Below are 18470 nucleotides of genomic sequence, written 5' to 3' on the forward strand. Positions count from 1 at the left end.
ATACATTTAACATGTAATATAAGTCCCTTACTAATGTATTGTCTCCTTTGCTGGCTTGATGCGTTTTTTTTTTTTTTTTTTTTTTTTTTTTTTTTTTTTTTTCTCCGTCACATTTATACACTGTTCGTTTCCATGGCTACGACCACCTTACAATCCATCATCTGTGGTGGTCGTGTTTACACACTATAGGAAAAAAGCACTGGCTTGTGCATATTACCACGGTCCGGACCACCATACAGGCACCTCTTCCTATAGTGTGGAAGCACAGCTACCGCTGATGCTGGTTTGTAGGGTGGTCGTAGTCGTGGGAAAGAACAGTGGGTAATGTGACGGAAAAATGAATCCAGCCAGCAAAGGAAGCGATATGGAGAATCACAATACATTAGTAAGTGCCTTGTGTTAACTTTCAATGTGACAACCCCCTTAAGTGAAATCCGTCCTGTTGGATGTATTGAGCTGTTGCTCTCGTGTGTGACCTGCGCCCTAGTGGGCTGCTCAGGCCGGTGTGTGGTATGTGCTGGCAGAGCCGCTGTCGCTCTTGTGATGTTTGGGCTCCTCATTCTTTACAGACACGTTATTTAGTCTGTCGTCATGTGGTTTGGAATAGTTGTGGCTCCAAATAAAGTTAAACTGGCTAAATCGGGAGTCTGTGCCTTGGTTATGACATTTCGGGTCTTTACCTACTGCTCCGCTTGTTTTCCAGTTTGAGATTGAATATGTCCTAAATTAGAAAACCGCTCGGAGCGTGCGCGTCAGACCGTCTCCTTGGCTGCAGGGGGATTTTTAGTAAGAAAACTCAACTTGGCTTCTCGGGCGATTTTGTTACTTGGCTTCAGAATTGACAACCATGTTTAAAATGTGTCCAGAGCAGTTGTCACCACTTGACGTGTTTTACAGAGGATATTACTCAGCAGGAGGCGTCCATGAGCACAAGTAATAGCTCCGCTGAAGGGGAAGGGTTCGCCTCCACGTAGTCTCACTGGTTACATGAACTTTCGCTTAAAGGGGTATTCGGGTGACGGCAGGGTAACACCCCCCCCCTCACTGGGTAAGCGGATACTGTTAGTCTGACTGCCAGGACCACCACTGGTTACTAAAATAGGGGTCCCATGTCCCTCATTTGAACAGAGCGAAGATCAAGTTTGCGCACTCGAGTGGCAGTACACATACTCAATCGCTGTCCTGTTCATATGGGGGCAATGGACCCCTCATAGGTGGCAGTTGTAGCATTCGAACCCCAATCTAACAGTTATCCTCTGTCCATTGAGTAGGGAGAAACTTGTCATTACTAGAATACCCCATTACATGTTTGCACTCCAATGGTTTACTTAAAAGGGTTTGTTGTATCTGAATTAGTGGGGGTCCGACCCCCAGGACCCCTACAGATCAGCTGTTAGAGAAGGCATTGGCGCTCTTGCCGTTTACGAAGCACAGCGCCGTACATTTTATAGTGACAGTGCTTGGTATTGCACTCAGCCCTCACTTATATAGGGCTGAGCTGCTCCTAGGCCACTCGACCGATGAACGTGATGTCACTGGCCTAGGAAAAGCGGAGAGAAGGCCACAGCGCTATAGGTCATCAGTATAAAACCATCAGACAACCCCTTTAATACAGCTTATTTCTTACTGTATTTCTCTGTCTAATACATTGTGTTTCTCTCTTCCAGCTTCCTGACAGACACGGTTGTCCAGCCCTGGGAGTGTCACAATGACTGAGCATGGCATAAAGTGGTCTTGCGAATATTGTACTTACGAGAACTGGCCGTCTGCTATCAAGTGCACCATGTGCCGTGCCCAGAGACCCAGCGGTGCTATCATCACAGAAGAACCATTCAAATGCAGTGCCCCTAATGTGGGTACTATAGAAAGAAGCGGGGGAAGTCCATTAATTTGTCCTGACTCCAGCGCCAGGCCACGTGTAAAAACCTCATTTAGCATGGAAAACGGCAGTAAGTGGTCTTGCCACATGTGTACCTACCTGAACTGGCCCAGAGCCATACGATGCACACAGTGTTTGTCCCAACGTCGGACACGTAGCCCAACAGAATCTCCACAGTCCTCCGGATCAGGTTTGCGATCCATTCCCAGCCCCGTTGACCCATGTGAGGAATATAATGACCGCAATAAACTGAACATTAAAGGTCAGCACTGGACTTGTTCTGCTTGTACGTATGAGAACGGCGCGAAGGCCAGAAAATGTGTAGTCTGCGACCACCCTTCTCCCAACAACATAGACTCTATAGAGCTGGCGGATACGGACGAGGCCTCCTCTATTATTAATGAGCAAGACCGAGCTCGCTGGAGAAGCGGCTGCAGCAGTAGTAACAGCCAGCGTCGCTCCCCACCCATGCCCAAGCGGGATTCGGAGATGGATTTCCAAAGGATTGAACTAGCGGGGGCGGTGGGCAGCAAGGATGAGCTGGAACTGGACCTCAAGAAGCTGAAGCAAATTAAAAACCGAATGAGGAAGACAGACTGGCTGTTCTTGAATGCATGCGTGGGTAAGTGGGGAGGAATGACAGTACATCTTGAGACTCAATTAACAGTAGTGCTCATCTACAAATGGTTCTTTATGATTTAACCTCTGCCGTACAATTCTGCAGAACTGCGTTTTTATAGCTCTGTAGAAATGTATGCGGCATTGGTGTCCTGCTGTGCCCGAAAGCAGATGCAGCGGTGATCGGAGGAACTTCTGATCTCAGCTGTTCTAACACCTTCTTTTTGTTTGTTTTTCTGATCTTCTAATGGATCATAAGAACTGAAAACTAAACAGTGTTGTGAACCTGGCCTAACGCGATGTACTAAATTATTAGGTTTAGTGTGGAATGTTACTGATAATGCAACCGTTATGAACGGATTTGGTTGTATTATCTTTAACATACCCAAGACGGATCCGTCATGAACACAATTCAAAGTCAAGGGGAGACGGATCCGTTTTTGTTTGTGTTAGAGTTAAATGGGTCCGTCCCCTTTGACTTGCATTGTGGGGCATGCCGGATCCGTCTTGCTCCACACCCAATGACTGAAATAAAACCGCAGCTTGTTGCAGATTGCTCTCTGGTATGAGAACAGAATGCATTTTGGAGCATTCCGTTCTGTTCAGTTGTGTTTTGTTACCATTGACAATGAATGCGGACTAAACAGAAGCGTTTTTTTTTTTCTGGTATTAAAACCCTATGACAGATCTCAATACCGGAAAATAGAAACACTAGTGTGAAAGTAGCCTTAGTCCTGGTCATCAGTGGTTTTAAAGGGGGTGTCCCAACTTGCACATTGGTGGCAAACCGATAGGATATGCCACCATTGTCAGAGAGGTGTGGGTCCCACCTCTAGGACCCGTACCTATCTCTAGGGCGCAGCACACAAGCACAGCCACCCTCCATCTACAAGTGTCGGCTATTTCCAGAACTCTCATAGAGGTGAATGGAGTGGTGGTCGCACTTGTGTGGAGTAATCTTCATACTTCTATGAGAGTTCTGTAAATAACCGATAACTCTCGATTTGCTCTCTTCGGAACTCCCATAGAATGCCCCATCCTATGCTTTAGGAACTCGATGCTAGAGATAAATAGTTGCGGGTCCCATTGGTGGCATAGCCTAGCAATATGCCACCAATGTGTCAAATGGGACAACTCCTTCAAAGGCTTTTGCCAACCCTTTTGATATCGCTCTACACGCAGAATATGCTAGTATCTACTAAAGTAGTAGTTCGCAACCTTTCACAATCTGAGCCACAATCTACGTCAAAAGATGATTGCGAGACGCATTCAGTGTGACCATTCGACACCTGCCCAATTCTAGGACCCGTGTGTGATACTTGCATTGAATGGTTACCCCGGGCCCTGCACCCAATGTCAGATTGGGTGGAGTTAGAGAGGTGCTGCACTGCCCTTATTAAAGGGGCTTTATTTTCAGCTTGAAGTGAGAAGCCGTTCCTCCACGTGTGCTCCTCAAAAGGGGTCGCCTGCTTTGTGTAATTTTGTCAAATGCGTTAGAGACCTGAATGCCGTCACACAACCTTTTATTAAGAGTCCAGCAGTTGTTCCTTCCCAAGATGCCATGCTTCCACGCTCCTAGCGCTGTAAGACGGTCTGGAGGTACTTGTCTCATATTTCTCATCACTGTTCAGGTCCATTCACACGTCCGTATGATTGAGTCCGCACATTGTGGGACAGGTGCGGACACGTTAATTTCAACAGGGCCGCATCCGTAGTCCTTTTTCGCGGCCCTGCAAAAAGTATATAGCATTTCCTATTCTGGTCCAGCCACGGACAAGAATAGACATTTCTATTGCAGGGCCGGCCGTGTGCGGTCCGTAAAATGTGAAACTCACATGGCCGGTGTCTGTGTTTTGCAGGTCAGCAATTTTCAGACCGCAAAACGCTTGCGGATGTGTGAATGAACCCTTAGGTCTGAACTAAAACCATTTTGCTATTACAATCTTGAAACGTTGATCGATTAAATGGATATTCTTGGAAGCTCTTCCCCATTTTGACACTTCCCGAAGCTGTGCCCCATTTTTAGCGAAGCCTTCTGCCCCGACTGCACACCACCCCGGTCCATCACCCAGCTTTCCTCTGTTCTTGGGCATGTGGGGGTTGCATTCTGCATTTACATTACGGATCTGCAAAACACGGACACTGGAAATGTGCATTCAGTAATTTGCGGACCGCACATCGCCGGCACTATAATAGAAAATGCTTAATCTTATCCGCAATTGCGGACAAGAATAGGGCATGTTATATTCTTTTGCGGAAGTGCGTATCCGCAAATGCAGATGCGGACAGCACATTCCGGCCCCATTGAAAATGAATGGGTCTGCACCTGTTCCGCAAAATTGCGAACCCATTTTGCGGACGTGTGAATGGACCCTAAAAGACCAGTTTTGTGTATTCTTCATGCACTTGTATAATTTAGTTGCTATTGTGAATCGCTTGTTTGCCATGTGTTATGTTTTTATGCACATATATTGCATGAAAACCAGGCAGAGTTGGTGCTGGTTAGAAAATAAAAACCGCCATAGTTTCCACAGCATGTGTGCCGAGAGCTTGCATGTTGTAGGATTGCCCCGGCGATGGTCTCTCCTGATCGGCCAGCTGTACCTTCCACCGTTAGATTTCCATTTCTTGCCTCCCGACGCCTGTCCTTGTGCCCAGTTACCAGAACGCGGTAGTAAGTAGTGATCATGGTGGCAGATGTATTTTCTGGACTTCCAGTCAGTAATCCCATTAAATGTATAGGAGACCAGATTCTGTCGGCCTCTCCCTGCTGGACGGGCAGATGAGAGGAAGAAATAGATTCTATTCATCTGCACATGGAGTGGAGTCGTTTTTCACAATGGACGCACACAGCAAGACGATGCGCCTTATTTATGGCGAGACGCACGTGTTGTCATAAATTAGGTGCATCCTCCACCAGCTCTAAGGGGAAACAGACTGGTGTAAAAAGCCAGTTTTTGTAAGTGACCCCCAGTGTGTCTTGAGGAGTAGTTCAGTGGGGGTGAAGAGCTGTATTACATGCAGAGATCTCCTCCACAGTATCAGAACAAGCGGTCGCTCCTCCTCATACAGCCGCATTGTTTCTGGGCAGCAGATCTCCGTTTAGATCTTACAATCTGCTAAACAAACAATAATTTAGGTGCCTTCATCAGGTGATCGGCTGCACCTTTTTACACAGGCGGACTGTTGGGAACGAGTGTTTGCGGGAACACTCGCCCCTGATAATCTCCCCGATTTTTGGGCACGTGTAAATCCACCATTACCACTAGCGTTTTCTTCATGACGTTTCCCTGTAGAGAAGGTGATGTGAAGACCTCAAGAGCTCAGCAGGCTGCGCTTTTGACAGATGGCCAGAACGACAAAAAAAGCCTGCTAATTTATAGAAATGCCAGTAGGAAAAAAACTACTTGCATGTTCTGCCTTTCAGATTTCCCATAGACCTTCAGCTAACATCTGGAGTTGGCGTTTTTACCCAAAAAAAATTGCCACAAAGAGGACAAAATACCCTGTTAATGCTCTAACGTGGAGGCCTAGAAGTAGAACAAGCTTGTGTATGAGGCCGTTATCCACTCGGATCAGTCCAGCGAGACCCGGCAGTTACTGGAGATTTCCCAGGCCTTGGGTTCTGGTCTTTTTATACATGTGACCCGTGTTCTGAGACTCCTACAAGGCCTCATGCGTCCAGGTGGAGCATACACTGACACATTCATGTCTGTGGCCGTCTTGCAAATTCTAGAACATGTCCTATTCTGGTAGTCCTTTCTATTGATGGTAGTGAGAGAAATGGGGAGTGGATGTGGAAGGTGATCCCGTACAGGCCCGTATTTGCAGCCGTGTCTGATCTGCGTTTTTTGCTCATTCATTTCTATGGATCTGCAAAAGAAATAAAAAAGAAATAATAAAAATGGACAAAACACAGATGTGCTCTACGTTCTGCAAACTATACATGTTTTATTCTTGTCCGTATTACATAGGGGAATAGCTGTACCTGGTGAGAAAAGTGCAGGTTGCACAGGAAGGTATCTGTATTTTGCCGATCTGTGGTTTGCGGTCGTGTGCATGAGGCCCAAGCTGTATAAGGGGTCGGCCACTTTTTGGCTACTGCTTATGTAAGATGACTATATGGAACTCGCCAATATAGCCGTTGTTAATTCTATAAGGTATACCCCTTTGTTTGCAAAGTCTTTCATGCTGTCCACACAGAGGCCCTGGCCATAAGATGGCTGCTAATGGAGGGTCATGTGACCAGGCAAGTCGCCTCCATGTGATGTCTCCTCTATTCATCTCCACTACATTACTACTGCCATTGAGTAGGTGCCCTTTATTTGAATGGAGGAGACGGAGTGTGAAGTGTATGGTCACATGACCCTCCATCAGCGGCCATCTTATGGACAGGACCTCTCTGTGGACTTGGCAAACAAAGGGGAATACTTTGTGAAATATTGAAAATTGCACAGAATTTCTACAAAGGCTATGTTAGTAAGTGCCATATAATCCTCTTACAGACACATTGGACAACCGTAACCAGAAACTGACCAACCCCTTTAATATTTGATTTATCCGTGTCTATTGGATCCGAGAAATGTCAGTTAGTGAGTAACGAAGTCCTCGCTGGTGACGCTGCTTCCTGATAACCTGTACTTTGCCCTCCCCCCAATAAACCAGTGAAACGAGCGCCCCTCAATCTGCTTTCTTCTTTATTTCTACCATGAGCCTACCTACAGTTTTTGTTTTCTTTTTCTGGAGTAGCGCTAATTTGCATTGTTGCAGTTATCAGCGATCTTGGGCTACTTTCACATCAGCTTTTTTTCCTTTCCGGTATTGAGATCCATCATAGAATCTCGGTACTGGAGGTAAACGCTTTAGTTTTTTTCTCCCCAAACTGAACGGAAAGGAGTGCACCACAATGCATTCTGTTCCGTTTCGTTGTTCCCATGCCGGACGGAAAAATGCTACAAGCATTGCGGAACAAGAAGGATCAGTCATGACTCACAATGTAAGTCAATGGTGACAGATCCGTTTTCTAAGGCACTAAGGCTGCAGTAAACTATTACTTTAGTAATCAAGTATTCTACCAATTATTTTTACGATTAATCGAGTAGTCTAATAAGAAAAAAATTACTGTTTTCCTCAGACCCCCTGCCATCAGTCCCCAACATTCTTCGTTTCCCCCGCCGCTCCCCAGTACTCGCCACACTGCCCCCCTGCAGTCACAGCAGTAGTACCATAGTGTGAGCATTCAGGAGCCTTGGAGAGCCTAGTTCTGCTGCCCCCCAGCTTTCCCAAGCACAGATCTGTATGGGCAGCAGGCTTCCTATCTGTGTCTATGGTTGGCGGAGCGGATCCTGGCCAATGCCTCCTGGTGTTTCACGGCCTCCAGCAGCTCGGTGATATCCTGGTGCTGCCAGCTCTTTCTGGGCACACAGGTTCCACAGGGCAGACAGGGCCAGGAGTACATGTGCCCGCACAGCACAGTGACCGGGTCCGGCAGGAAGCCGCCACAGCCCAGGAACCGCAGCACACACTGCGCTTCCTCCCGCACCAAAACTGAGCCGCGGTAATTCCGCAACAGACACTCCAGCAGAGGCTCCAGGGAGGCCACGGAGCGGTGAGTTAGAAGCTTCACTTCACTTCACTCACGCTCCGTGGTCACATGATTTAAACAAATCCTCGATGCAGGAAGATTGTATCGAGGATTTTTTTGACTCTATTACATCGTTTAATCGTTACAGCTCTATCGGACACAGAAGAAAACTGATCCGGCGCCAATCCGTCATTGCTATTTTAGAGATAATACAACCGTCAGCATCTGTTCTGAACTAATCCGGTTGCATTATCGGTAACGGAAGCGTTTTTGCTGATTCATGACGGATCCAGCAAAAACGCAGATGTGAAAGTAGCCTAAGTTGGAAAAATATTAGTTGCATTGCTTTTTATTGTACCCAAGACCAGGGTCGCTGATAGTCTGACTTCTGCTCCTCTTTATGGTTGTAGTGAACCCTCACAACTTTGGTTGCGTTGTTCCATGCTGCCTGTAGTAACGCTGTGTCCTGTCTTTCAGGTGTCGTGGAGGGCGACCTGTCAGCCGTGGAAGCTTACAAGACATCCGGAGGAGACATCGCTCGGCAGCTTTCTGCCGATGAAGTTCGTCTTTTGAACCGCCCGTCGGCCTTTGATGTGGGTTACACTCTGGTGCACCTATCTATTCGCTTCCAGAGGCAGGACATGCTGGCCATACTTCTAACAGAAGTGAGCAGCTTTTATAGTCTGGATTGGTGCTCCCTTCCTTTCACCGTCATACATCTGTAATCTAATACTAAAATATTGATTCTGGATTGATGCATTCTCTTCGTTCCTTCTTTCGAAAAGAACAACGACCAAACAAACCCTGTGAACTGCGATGGGTGCTATCTGTGCCCCATAAAATCCAGTGATACTCGGACGGTAGCACAGTAGTTGAAGGGAGTAATGAAAGAAATATCTGTTCAGCCGCATGCTATTGGCGAATTGTGATAAATCCATTTCCACTCTGTGTATATGTATCATGTACTTGCCTTGCTCAGATGTGGCTTCTGTACCTGCAGGTGTCTCAGCATGCAGCCAAATGTATCCCAGCCATGGTGTGTCCAGAGCTTACAGAGCAAATCAGGAGGGAAATCGCAGCTTCCATGCACCAGAGGAAAGGCGACTTTGCTTGTTACTTCCTGACGGACCTTGTAACTTTCACTTTACCCGCAGGTAAGGCACCAACATACACTGCAGGGCCGTGCATACAATCCGCACATCATTCTCTGCCTTTCAGAGTGTCATTTCCTTTCTTAAAGGTGTTGTTCACACTGTAAGATGAACTGCAATATCAGACAAGTGTGGTGCACTTTCTAATAGAGACATTATTTTATTTTTTTCCCCTCTAATACTGAAAACGCCTTTAGGCTCCATTCACACGTCCGCATCTGTTCCGCAATTGTGCAGACCCATTCATTATGGGGACAGAATGGATGCGAAGAGCACACTCCGCAAGAAAATAGAGCATGTCTTATTCTTGTCCGCAGCTGTGGACAATAGTAGGACTTCTCTATTTAGTGCCGACCATGTGCGGCCCGGTGTATTGCGGATCTGCAATTTGCGGTTCCGCAATACACCACGGATGTGTGAATGGACCCTTAAGCTGATCAGCCTAACCCAAGCCGAATAGTGTAAACCATGCTCAACCTGTGGCCATCCAACTGTTGCAAAACTACAACTCCCAGCATGCCCTAATAGCTGTAGCCCTGGATGGATTCCAATGCAGGACCCAAGTGTGAAAAGTCAGCAATCCTAATAATTGATTCATCGTCCAAACCCCAATATAGTAATCCCTGGTGGCCTATGCAGGAATATATTAGGAGGAGGATAATGGGTGGGGGGATTGGAGGCTATAAGGGAAAGATCTGCTCCTGTTCTGTGTTTAGAGCAGCACCTGGTTTTTGCTCAATCACTGATGGAAATCACCGACCAAATTTGCTATATGGAGTGTTGAGCAACAAGGTTGAAGAGGATGGCTTTCTGCATTTAGGAAAAACTCTTCCAGGTATAGACATCCCGCAAAAAAACCACACTGGTGGAGATTTATCAAGACCAGTGCTTTCTGTGCTAGTATTGATAGCTCCTGTATTGCCTGAGTATGCGCCTAATTTATGATGAGGTCGTATACAATACAGGGGGCTATCAATACCAGCACAGAAAGCACTGGTCTTGATAAATCTCCACCAGTGTTTTTTTTGCAGGATGTCTATACCTGGAAGAGTACATTTTCCTAAATGTAGAGAGCTATCCTCTTCAGCCTTGTTGCTCAACACTCCATATAGCAAATTCGGTGTACATCAAAACGGTGCCAATGAACATTACAGTTCATTCTGCAAAAATACAAACCTGCAAATAGCTGTATTGACAGAAATATAAAAAAGTTATGGCTGTCAATTTCCACGAGAGTATTGAAAAACAAACACACAAATTTGATAATGCGCAGTGAATGAAGCAAAACCCAAAAAACAGCAGAATAGCTTTTTTTTTTTTTTTTTTTTTTTTTTTTTTTTTTTCCCCCCATTCCAACGTTTTCTAATACATTATTTTACCCCCAAAATGATGGGATTCACAAGTACAACTCGCTATATCCATATATTAATCACGGTCACCAAGGGTGATTTATAGAGTTGCTATATCACAGTGAGGTTTGTCTGCTTTGAGGCACTGCACTGCTGCATAACCGGTGTAATACCGTATAGTAGGTGATTGTGCTGCTGATTCATTATTGACTTTTCTGTCTGCAGACATAGAGGATCTTCCTCCCTCTGTTCAGGAGAAACTGTTTGATGAAGTCTTGGACCGGGACGTTCAGAAAGGCAAGTCTTATGCTCGCTTTAGGCTTCGTTCCCAGTAACGTAATGAAATCCCAGCAGAGGAACAGCCTGCGGGAATTCACCATATCTGGCATAGCTGGTTCATGCCATGACTACAGTGGGATCCAGCTCCACTTTCTGGCATAAATGTCAGCTTTTGGCCTGACTCATACTGCTGCATGCAGCGGTTATTGTCCAGCTAGTGTTTATGCCGAAACAGGCTGCCAGAGTTCTTGATGCTAATGTGAACCTAGCCTTACAGACGTTCCCTCTAACCCTGTGCTGAATTATTCATCTCACATCTGCGTGCTCCATTTCAGAGCTGGAGGAGGAATCTCCTATTATTAACTGGTCACTTGAGCTGGGGACCCGTCTGGACAGCAGACTTTATGCACTTTGGAACCGCACTGCAGGTGACTGCCTACTGGACTCTGTACTACAAGCCACCTGGGGCATCTACGACAAAGACTCGGTGCTAAGGAAGGCTCTGCATGACAGCCTCCATGACTGCTCCCACTGGTAAGAGTGCGGAAACCCCTTAAGGCTTTCATTTGCAGCTCACTTTAAAGCTGCCTTTGTTTTTTGTTTCCTTAAAATTTTCCTTGGTGAAAGTCGGATTTATCTGCTGCCTCTGCATCTTGCAATATTGTTTGTTACGCTACACAGCAGATGTAGATGATTGTTCACGGACTCGCCCAGCGGGTTTATTCATGGCTCCATTTGTGCCCTTTTGTATTCAGGTTTTACAGCCGCTGGAAGGAGTGGGAGTCTTGGTACTCGCAGAGCTTTGGACTACACTTCTCTCTAAGAGAGGAACAATGGCAGGAAGACTGGGCTTTTATTCTCTCGTTAGCAAGCCAGGTAAGTGAAGGAAATAATCCATGTGCAATAAACATGGCTCAGAAATCTCCGATGTTCCAGTGAGTTACACCTGATGTAGAATGCAACAGCCCCTTAAAGGGGGTTAAAAATATGGAAGTAGCATTGCTCACCTCATCAGTTTCCCATTGCTGCTTTTTGGTCCTGCTCTCAATGACACAGGAAATGGCAGGAGGTGCCCACCTGCTACAGCCAGTGATTGGATGGGCGGGCACCTCCGGACATTTGTTGTGTGCTGAGCTGGCAACCTGGTAAATTTTGGAATGGTTGCAGCTGGGGATCGGTGATAGGAGAAATGTTTCTAAGGCCTCATGCACACGGCCGTGTTCCATGGCCACGAGCAGTCCGTGGTAACACGGCCTGGATACCTGTTGATACGAGTGTATTACTGTAGTGCAGCGGCGGCATGAAGTGCACGGCGTCATAGCAACCAATGACGCCGTGCGCTCCTGCTCTCAGCAGGAATCCAGGCCGCGTTACCACGGACTGATCTCGGCCACTGAACACGGGCGTATGCATGGGGCCTTAAATATTTTTTTATTTTAAACCGTTCTGCCAATTATCAAAAAATAAAATAAAAAAAATCCTGTGGACAACCCTTTTTGATCATTGAGATCCGTGCGGGTCTTGGCTCAGGCACTTGACTTGTCTGGAAATGGTTCCCATCCTATTTATGAAGCTCCCCATTGTGTATCCCACTTTGTGTGCTGTATATTGACTCACTGGTGATGGGACCACATTTTCTCAAACTTCATATGCCAACAATTATTCCTACTAGTGGTTTGTCAGGAACATAACCACACCTGCCCACTGCTTGTGTCAGCAACCTTTGGCACTCCAGCTGTTTTGAAACTACATGCTTGTCTGTCCTTCTTAATCCCTTAGAAGTGATTGAAGCATTCTGGGAGTTGTAGTTTAACAGCTGGAGTGCCGGAGGTTGCTGATCCCTGAGCTAGAATACCATACATCACCTGTACACACCTGGTTACCTACAACTGCCACTAGAGGGAGCTTTCTATGTACCGCCTTATTATGGAGTTCAACCTGTGACATTGTGGAAAGCTCAAGAGCTCCTTCTAGTGGTGACTGCAGGTAGCCAGAGCAAAGACTTTTTATTTATTTATTTTTATAATTTTTTTCTCTGTCTAGTGTAAAGGCTGGTCCCATTTGGTGTCGACACTTTCCTTATATTAAAAATAGCATTTGACTTTTAAATGCAATAGGAGGCCTGTATTCTAAACCATTACTGCCATCTTTCTGATGCAGTTGCTAGGGACATTGTTCCATTACATGGATTTTAGTAATTGCACCCGTTTGTGTCCCGCGAGAACCTTTTGATGTTTGTCTCTCCTATGAATTATTTGGTGTAGCTTATTAACCCTGTATGTTGTCTCTCCTGTGATGTAGCCAGGGGCCAGCCTGGAACAAACGCACATCTTTGTTCTTGCGCATATTCTCCGAAGACCAATCATAGTGTATGGCGTGAAATATTACAAGAGCTTCCGCGGGGAGACATTGGGATACACTCGTTTTCAAGGTATAACCAATGACTATGTACACATGGTCTGGGATCTTCATACACTTCTGTACATTCAAAACTGCATTTTATCTGAACTCCCAAGCCATCGTCTAAACTTAAAGGTAACCTGGCACCTCAAAAATGCATCTACACCCGCCAGCCGTGCCTCATTAGTTGCCCGCAGCCTGTTAATAATTATATGCTTCATGTTGTTGTCCGATGCTGCGTAAGTAAAAAAAAAAAAACACAGTTTTATTCTCCATCAGCGCTATAGTGCCGGCCAGCTTGAAGTCAAGGGCTCAGCGGCCTCCTTGCTTCAAGTCAAGGTAACCACGCTCCCTAACCGTCCCCTCTTGCCTGAGAGTGACAGCCTGCAGTGCGGCCGCGATTCTCAAAGTCTCGCGCGGTTAACAGCGGCAGCAGGAGATGGGATGGCTTATTACTACAGAGCTCATGCGCAAGACTTGGAGAATCGCTGCTGCACTGCAGGCTGTCACTCTCAGGCAAGAGGGGACGGTTAGGGGATGTGGTTACCTTGGCTTGAAGCAAGGAGGCCACTGAGCCCTTGACTTCAAGCTGGCCGGCACTATAGCGCTGATGGAGAATAAAACTGTGTTTTTTTAACTTGCGCACCATCGGACAACAGGATAAAACATATGATTATTAACAGGCTGCAGGCTACTATGAGGTACTGCTGGCGGGTGTAGATCCATTTTTGATTTGACAGGTTCCCTTTAAATAATAGAAAGTGTAAAGTACTTGACTCAGACATCATGGCGCCATTGGAGTCTTGCCACAACCTTTATATAGACCACACCGCGACAAATCCTTGTAACTGCTTCATCACCGGGCCCTGACGGATGTATTTCACCACATTGTTCATTGTGTTTTAACTAATTAATTAAAGGGGTTATCTCTAGAAAATTCATCGGCTATCCACAGCGCACGGTCAGTACCTTAGAATTGAATGGAGTGGTGGACTGACATGTGCATTACCACTCCATTCAGTCTGGGACATCTTGTTCTCAGTCTAGTATATGTGTTGTCTGGTATATATAATCTACTGTGGCATGGTGATGAATCATTTTCTGTGGGATAACCCCATTAAAGCCTCAAAATTTGGAAAGTACTAAAGATCCTATAAGCTATTAATAAATCCACACTACGCCCTATACAGGTACCCAAGTAACAGGAGTATCTGTGGCTTTACCAAAGCTGCAGGTCTAACAGACTTTCAATTAATGGCGACTGGTGTATTCAACAAAGTCTGAGTCAAATAGACATGGGAGTTGTGTGAAATGATGCCTTTCAAAGGTGACACCATGGAAATCCGTGTATTGTGCTTGTAGCAGGTTACCTGGACGTGGCTACTTTCTTTTTCAGGAGTGTACTTGCCACTTCTGTGGGAGCAGAGTTTCTGCTGGAAAAGCCCAATTGCTTTGGGCTATACGAGGGGACACTTCTCAGCCTTGGTAGCAATGGAGAATGATGGCTATGACAATCGTGGGGCTGGTGCAAATCTAAACACAGACGATGACGTAACGGTTACATTTCTGCCTCTGGTGGACAGCGAGAGAAAGCTCCTGCACACTCACTTCCTGTCGGCGCAAGAGGTAAGAAGTCACTGTATTCATTTCATTGCACGTTTGGGGCTTGTTCATGCATTAATACCATTATTATATGTGTGAGTGAGCCTTACAATGGCAGTCTGCTTTACTCTGAAAGCTTTTATGTCTGATGACAGATCTGCTTTAAAGGGTTTCTACCACTTTGTTTTCACATAATTAGGTGTCAGACACTAGCGATCCGCTAGTGTCTGCTCTGCCAAACAATCCTAATATAATAGCTTTTGGGGCAGCCGTTTCGCTAAAAAAAGAACTTGTATTGATATGCTAATGACCCTCTAGGTGCTATGGGGGCGTCATTAGCACCTAGAGGATCGTTCTACCTTCACAAAATGCCGCCGCCCAGCGCGTCCCTCCAGCCCGCCCATCTCCTCCGGAATGCGATCAAGCGGACGAATTCTCGCGCATGCGCCGTGCGCGTATGTATTCGGCGCATGCGCAGTGAATGTCCGACCGCTTCCCTGCTCAGACATCTCCATTGCGTCTGCGCCGATGACATCATAGTGCTCCGAGGAACGGGCGCAGTGGAGATGTCTGAGCAGGGAAGCAGTCGGACATTCTCGCGCATGCGCCGTGCGCGTCTGTATTCGGCGCATGCGCAGTGAATTCGTCCGCTTGATCGCATTCCGGAGGAGATGGGCGTGCTGGTGGGACGCGCTGGGCGGCGGCATTTTGTGAAGGTAGACCGATCCTCTAGGTGCTATGGGGGGGGGGAGAATCATTAGCACCTAGAGGATCGGTCTACCTTCACAAAATGCCGCCGCCCAGCGCGTCCCACCAGCACGCACATCTCCTCCGGAATGCGACCAAGCGGACGAATTCACTGCGCATGCGCCGAATACAGACGCGCACGGCGCATGCACGAGAATGTCCGACCGCTTCCCTGCTCAGACATCTCCACTGCGCCCGTTCCTCGGAGCACTATGATGTCATCGGCGCAGACGCAATGGAGATGTCTGAGCAGGGAAGCGGTCGGACATTCACTGCGCATGCGCCGAATACAGACGCGCACGGCGCATGCGCGAGAATTCGTCCGCTTGATCGCATTCCGGAGATGGGCGGGCTGGAGGGACATTAGCATATCAATATAAGTTCTTTTTTTAGCGAAACGGCTGCTCCAAAAGCTATTACATTAGGATTGTTTGGCAGAGCAGACACTAGCGGATCGCTAGCGTCTGACACCTGATTATGTGAAAACGAAGTGGTAGAAACCTTTTAATGTTCTGTGTTCATCTTAGGCAGTGTTCACATCAGTTTATTTTTCCGCTCTTCTGGTCCATCAGAAGAACAGAAAAATGAAGAGAAAAACGGATCCTGTGCATCAGTTATGCACATTGGGCATTCATTTGAGCCATTTCCGTCTGAGATCCGTTAATTTAATGCTTGCAGGACTTTTTTTAAAATTTATTTATTTTTGCTAAAAATAACGGATCTTAGATGGAAATGGCTCAAATGACTACCCAATGTGCATAACTGATGCACAGGATCCGTTTTTACAGCATCTGTTTTCTCTTTTTATATTTCTGTTCTTCTGGCGGATCAAAAGAACGAAAAAATAACGGTGATGTGAACCCGACCTTAGTGAAGTATCAGTATTTTTATCCCCCTGTTCTTGCCCTTCACTGATATGTACAACATCTGCTGTTCCGTCACATCTAAAGGTGGTTTCACATAGTGTTTCTTGTCTTTCAGCTCGGCAATGAGGACCAGCAGGAAAAGCTCCTACGAGAATGGTTGGACTGTTGTGTGACTGAAGGCGGTGTGTTAGTAGCCATGCAGAAAAGCTCGCGCCGTCGTAACCACCCCCTAGTGACTCAGATGGTGGAAAAATGGCTAGATGGTTATCGTCAGATCCGCCCCTGTACGGCACTATCTGACGGAGAGGAAGATGAAGAAGACGAGGACGAGTGAGAAGAAGCTCTAGCGTTGAAGGCATAATGTCTGAACCGCACAAGATGTGGGTCATGACTGGGACCTGAGGTAATGGGACCCTGCCTCAACTGCTTGAGGCCTGACACAGGGAGAAATGCTCGAGCCCACCTACTTCTGAGGAAATGGCACCTGTAGCTCTGAAGAAGACATCCTTGTCATTGAGACTGGACACTGTTTCTCATTTTGCCTCTCCCTCCTCCTCTGGGTTGTAAATCTTGGCGTATAATGCATGTGTTGTGCAATGGTGGGGGGAGAGTACTTTGAAGGTGAAAATCCTATGGTCAGCCCACAAGCATAATGGGCTGGTCACTTTTTGCTTTCCCCTAGTTCCTGACCCTTTTTTCCCTTGACTTTTTTATTTTTATTTTTTATTGCTCACCACTTGATTTTAACCCCGGCGTTACTGGACAGGCCAAAATTCATATATTGCACAGTTACAAACAAAAGGCTTGTGCCTGTCTCCAGCAAACAAGGGGTTAATCATATATATTATAATTTTTGTTTTTTTACGATCCCCCTAAACCAGTGGCTAGAACACAAAACGAAGGCTCTTGTACGCGGCCTGCCTTTCTGCACAAGCAATGATGGTCCCCAACGTTGGGCCGTATCTATTTTTGTTTTTAGTTTCCTTTTATGTTTTGTGGTATTGAAATTTAGCTTAGGGGAGAAAAGTTGGAGACTTGTTTTTGTTTAGCCCCCCCCTCTGATATTGGCCTTTTGCTTCATAATTTCTTCCATGGCGCCCGAGTATTTTTGTTGGCCTTTTCGGAGAGATATATTTATTTGTCCCCCCATCTTCACATGCAGGAATTAGGCTCTAAAGCGAATGTGTGCAGTTTTCCAGCTTGGACTTGATTGCGAATGTGGCACAAATACATAGTCTTGCTGTGAACATCTCGCACTGCTTTCTGTGTCACTTTGTACTTACCTTGGTCTGGAAGGCTTTAACCCTTGTTACAAGGAGCTTGTCACTAGGAAAGGTCCCTTTTTAGATCCATTACATTTAGCAAGATGTCCTATTACACCAGATTACTGCATGCAATTCAGTAACAACTTTCCAATGGGCACCCCCCCAAACTATTATATAGGCCCCCTTGACACACCTCCCTCCTGACTTGTTAAAGGGGTTCTGCCATAAGTGATGTAAAAAATGAAAAATCAGACGACATATAGGACATGGCAACCTCTTTCTAACAAAGCTAGAACCAGCCCTGTACCTCACATGGATCCAGAGATCTCCCCATTGCTCCAATTGTTCTGCTAGATTCTCTTCAGGTTGGCAGCTTCGGAGATGTGTCCTTTCTGCTGCAGCTCTTTCCCTATCAGCTCAGGGGGCAAGTCCTCTCTGCAACTGTCACTGCTTCTAACAGTAGATACGGCTGGCAGCAGTTGAAGGATGGAACGGAGCACGTGCGACCACCTAAGCAGGTGAACATGCACTACACAGACTAGACACTAAGGGGGCGCTGTTATAATGAAGGAAAGAAAATATCTCACAATGGGATCATTTTTTCTAAAAGAAAGTAAATTACAAAAGTAACTTGTTTTTCATGCTGAATTATATTAAAATAAAATGTAATGGTGGCACAATCCCTTTAAATCCTGTTTTTTTAATTTTAAGATGGGTTTTGGTCTCTTCC

The 18470-nt window shown here is 46.2% G+C and overlaps 1 protein-coding gene across 2 annotated transcripts in view; it reads left to right on the forward strand.

Annotated features, from left to right (window-relative positions):
- ZRANB1 (zinc finger RANBP2-type containing 1) overlaps positions 1-18422 on the forward strand; it is a 44805-nt gene extending 26383 nt beyond the window's left edge. The window contains exons 2-10 of one of the 2 annotated variants that reach the window (XM_044296106.1): positions 1668-2501; positions 8559-8674; positions 9082-9235; positions 10807-10878; positions 11196-11394; positions 11616-11736; positions 13162-13291; positions 14657-14886; positions 16591-18422. In XM_044296106.1, the coding sequence (XP_044152041.1) occupies positions 1709-2501; positions 8559-8674; positions 9082-9235; positions 10807-10878; positions 11196-11394; positions 11616-11736; positions 13162-13291; positions 14657-14886; positions 16591-16809 (2034 nt within the window). In that variant the 5' untranslated portion in view covers positions 1668-1708 and the 3' untranslated portion in view covers positions 16810-18422. Of the gene's footprint in view, positions 1-1667; positions 2502-8558; positions 8747-9081; positions 9236-10806; positions 10879-11195; positions 11395-11615; positions 11737-13161; positions 13292-14656; positions 14887-16590 lie in introns of both variants that reach the window. The other variant, XM_044296105.1, reaches the window with a different exon arrangement.
- Positions 18423-18470: the final 48 nt, after the last annotated feature.

This window comes from Bufo gargarizans, chromosome 6 (genome assembly GCF_014858855.1).
Source record: "Bufo gargarizans isolate SCDJY-AF-19 chromosome 6, ASM1485885v1, whole genome shotgun sequence".
NCBI lineage: Eukaryota > Metazoa > Chordata > Amphibia > Anura > Bufonidae > Bufo > Bufo gargarizans.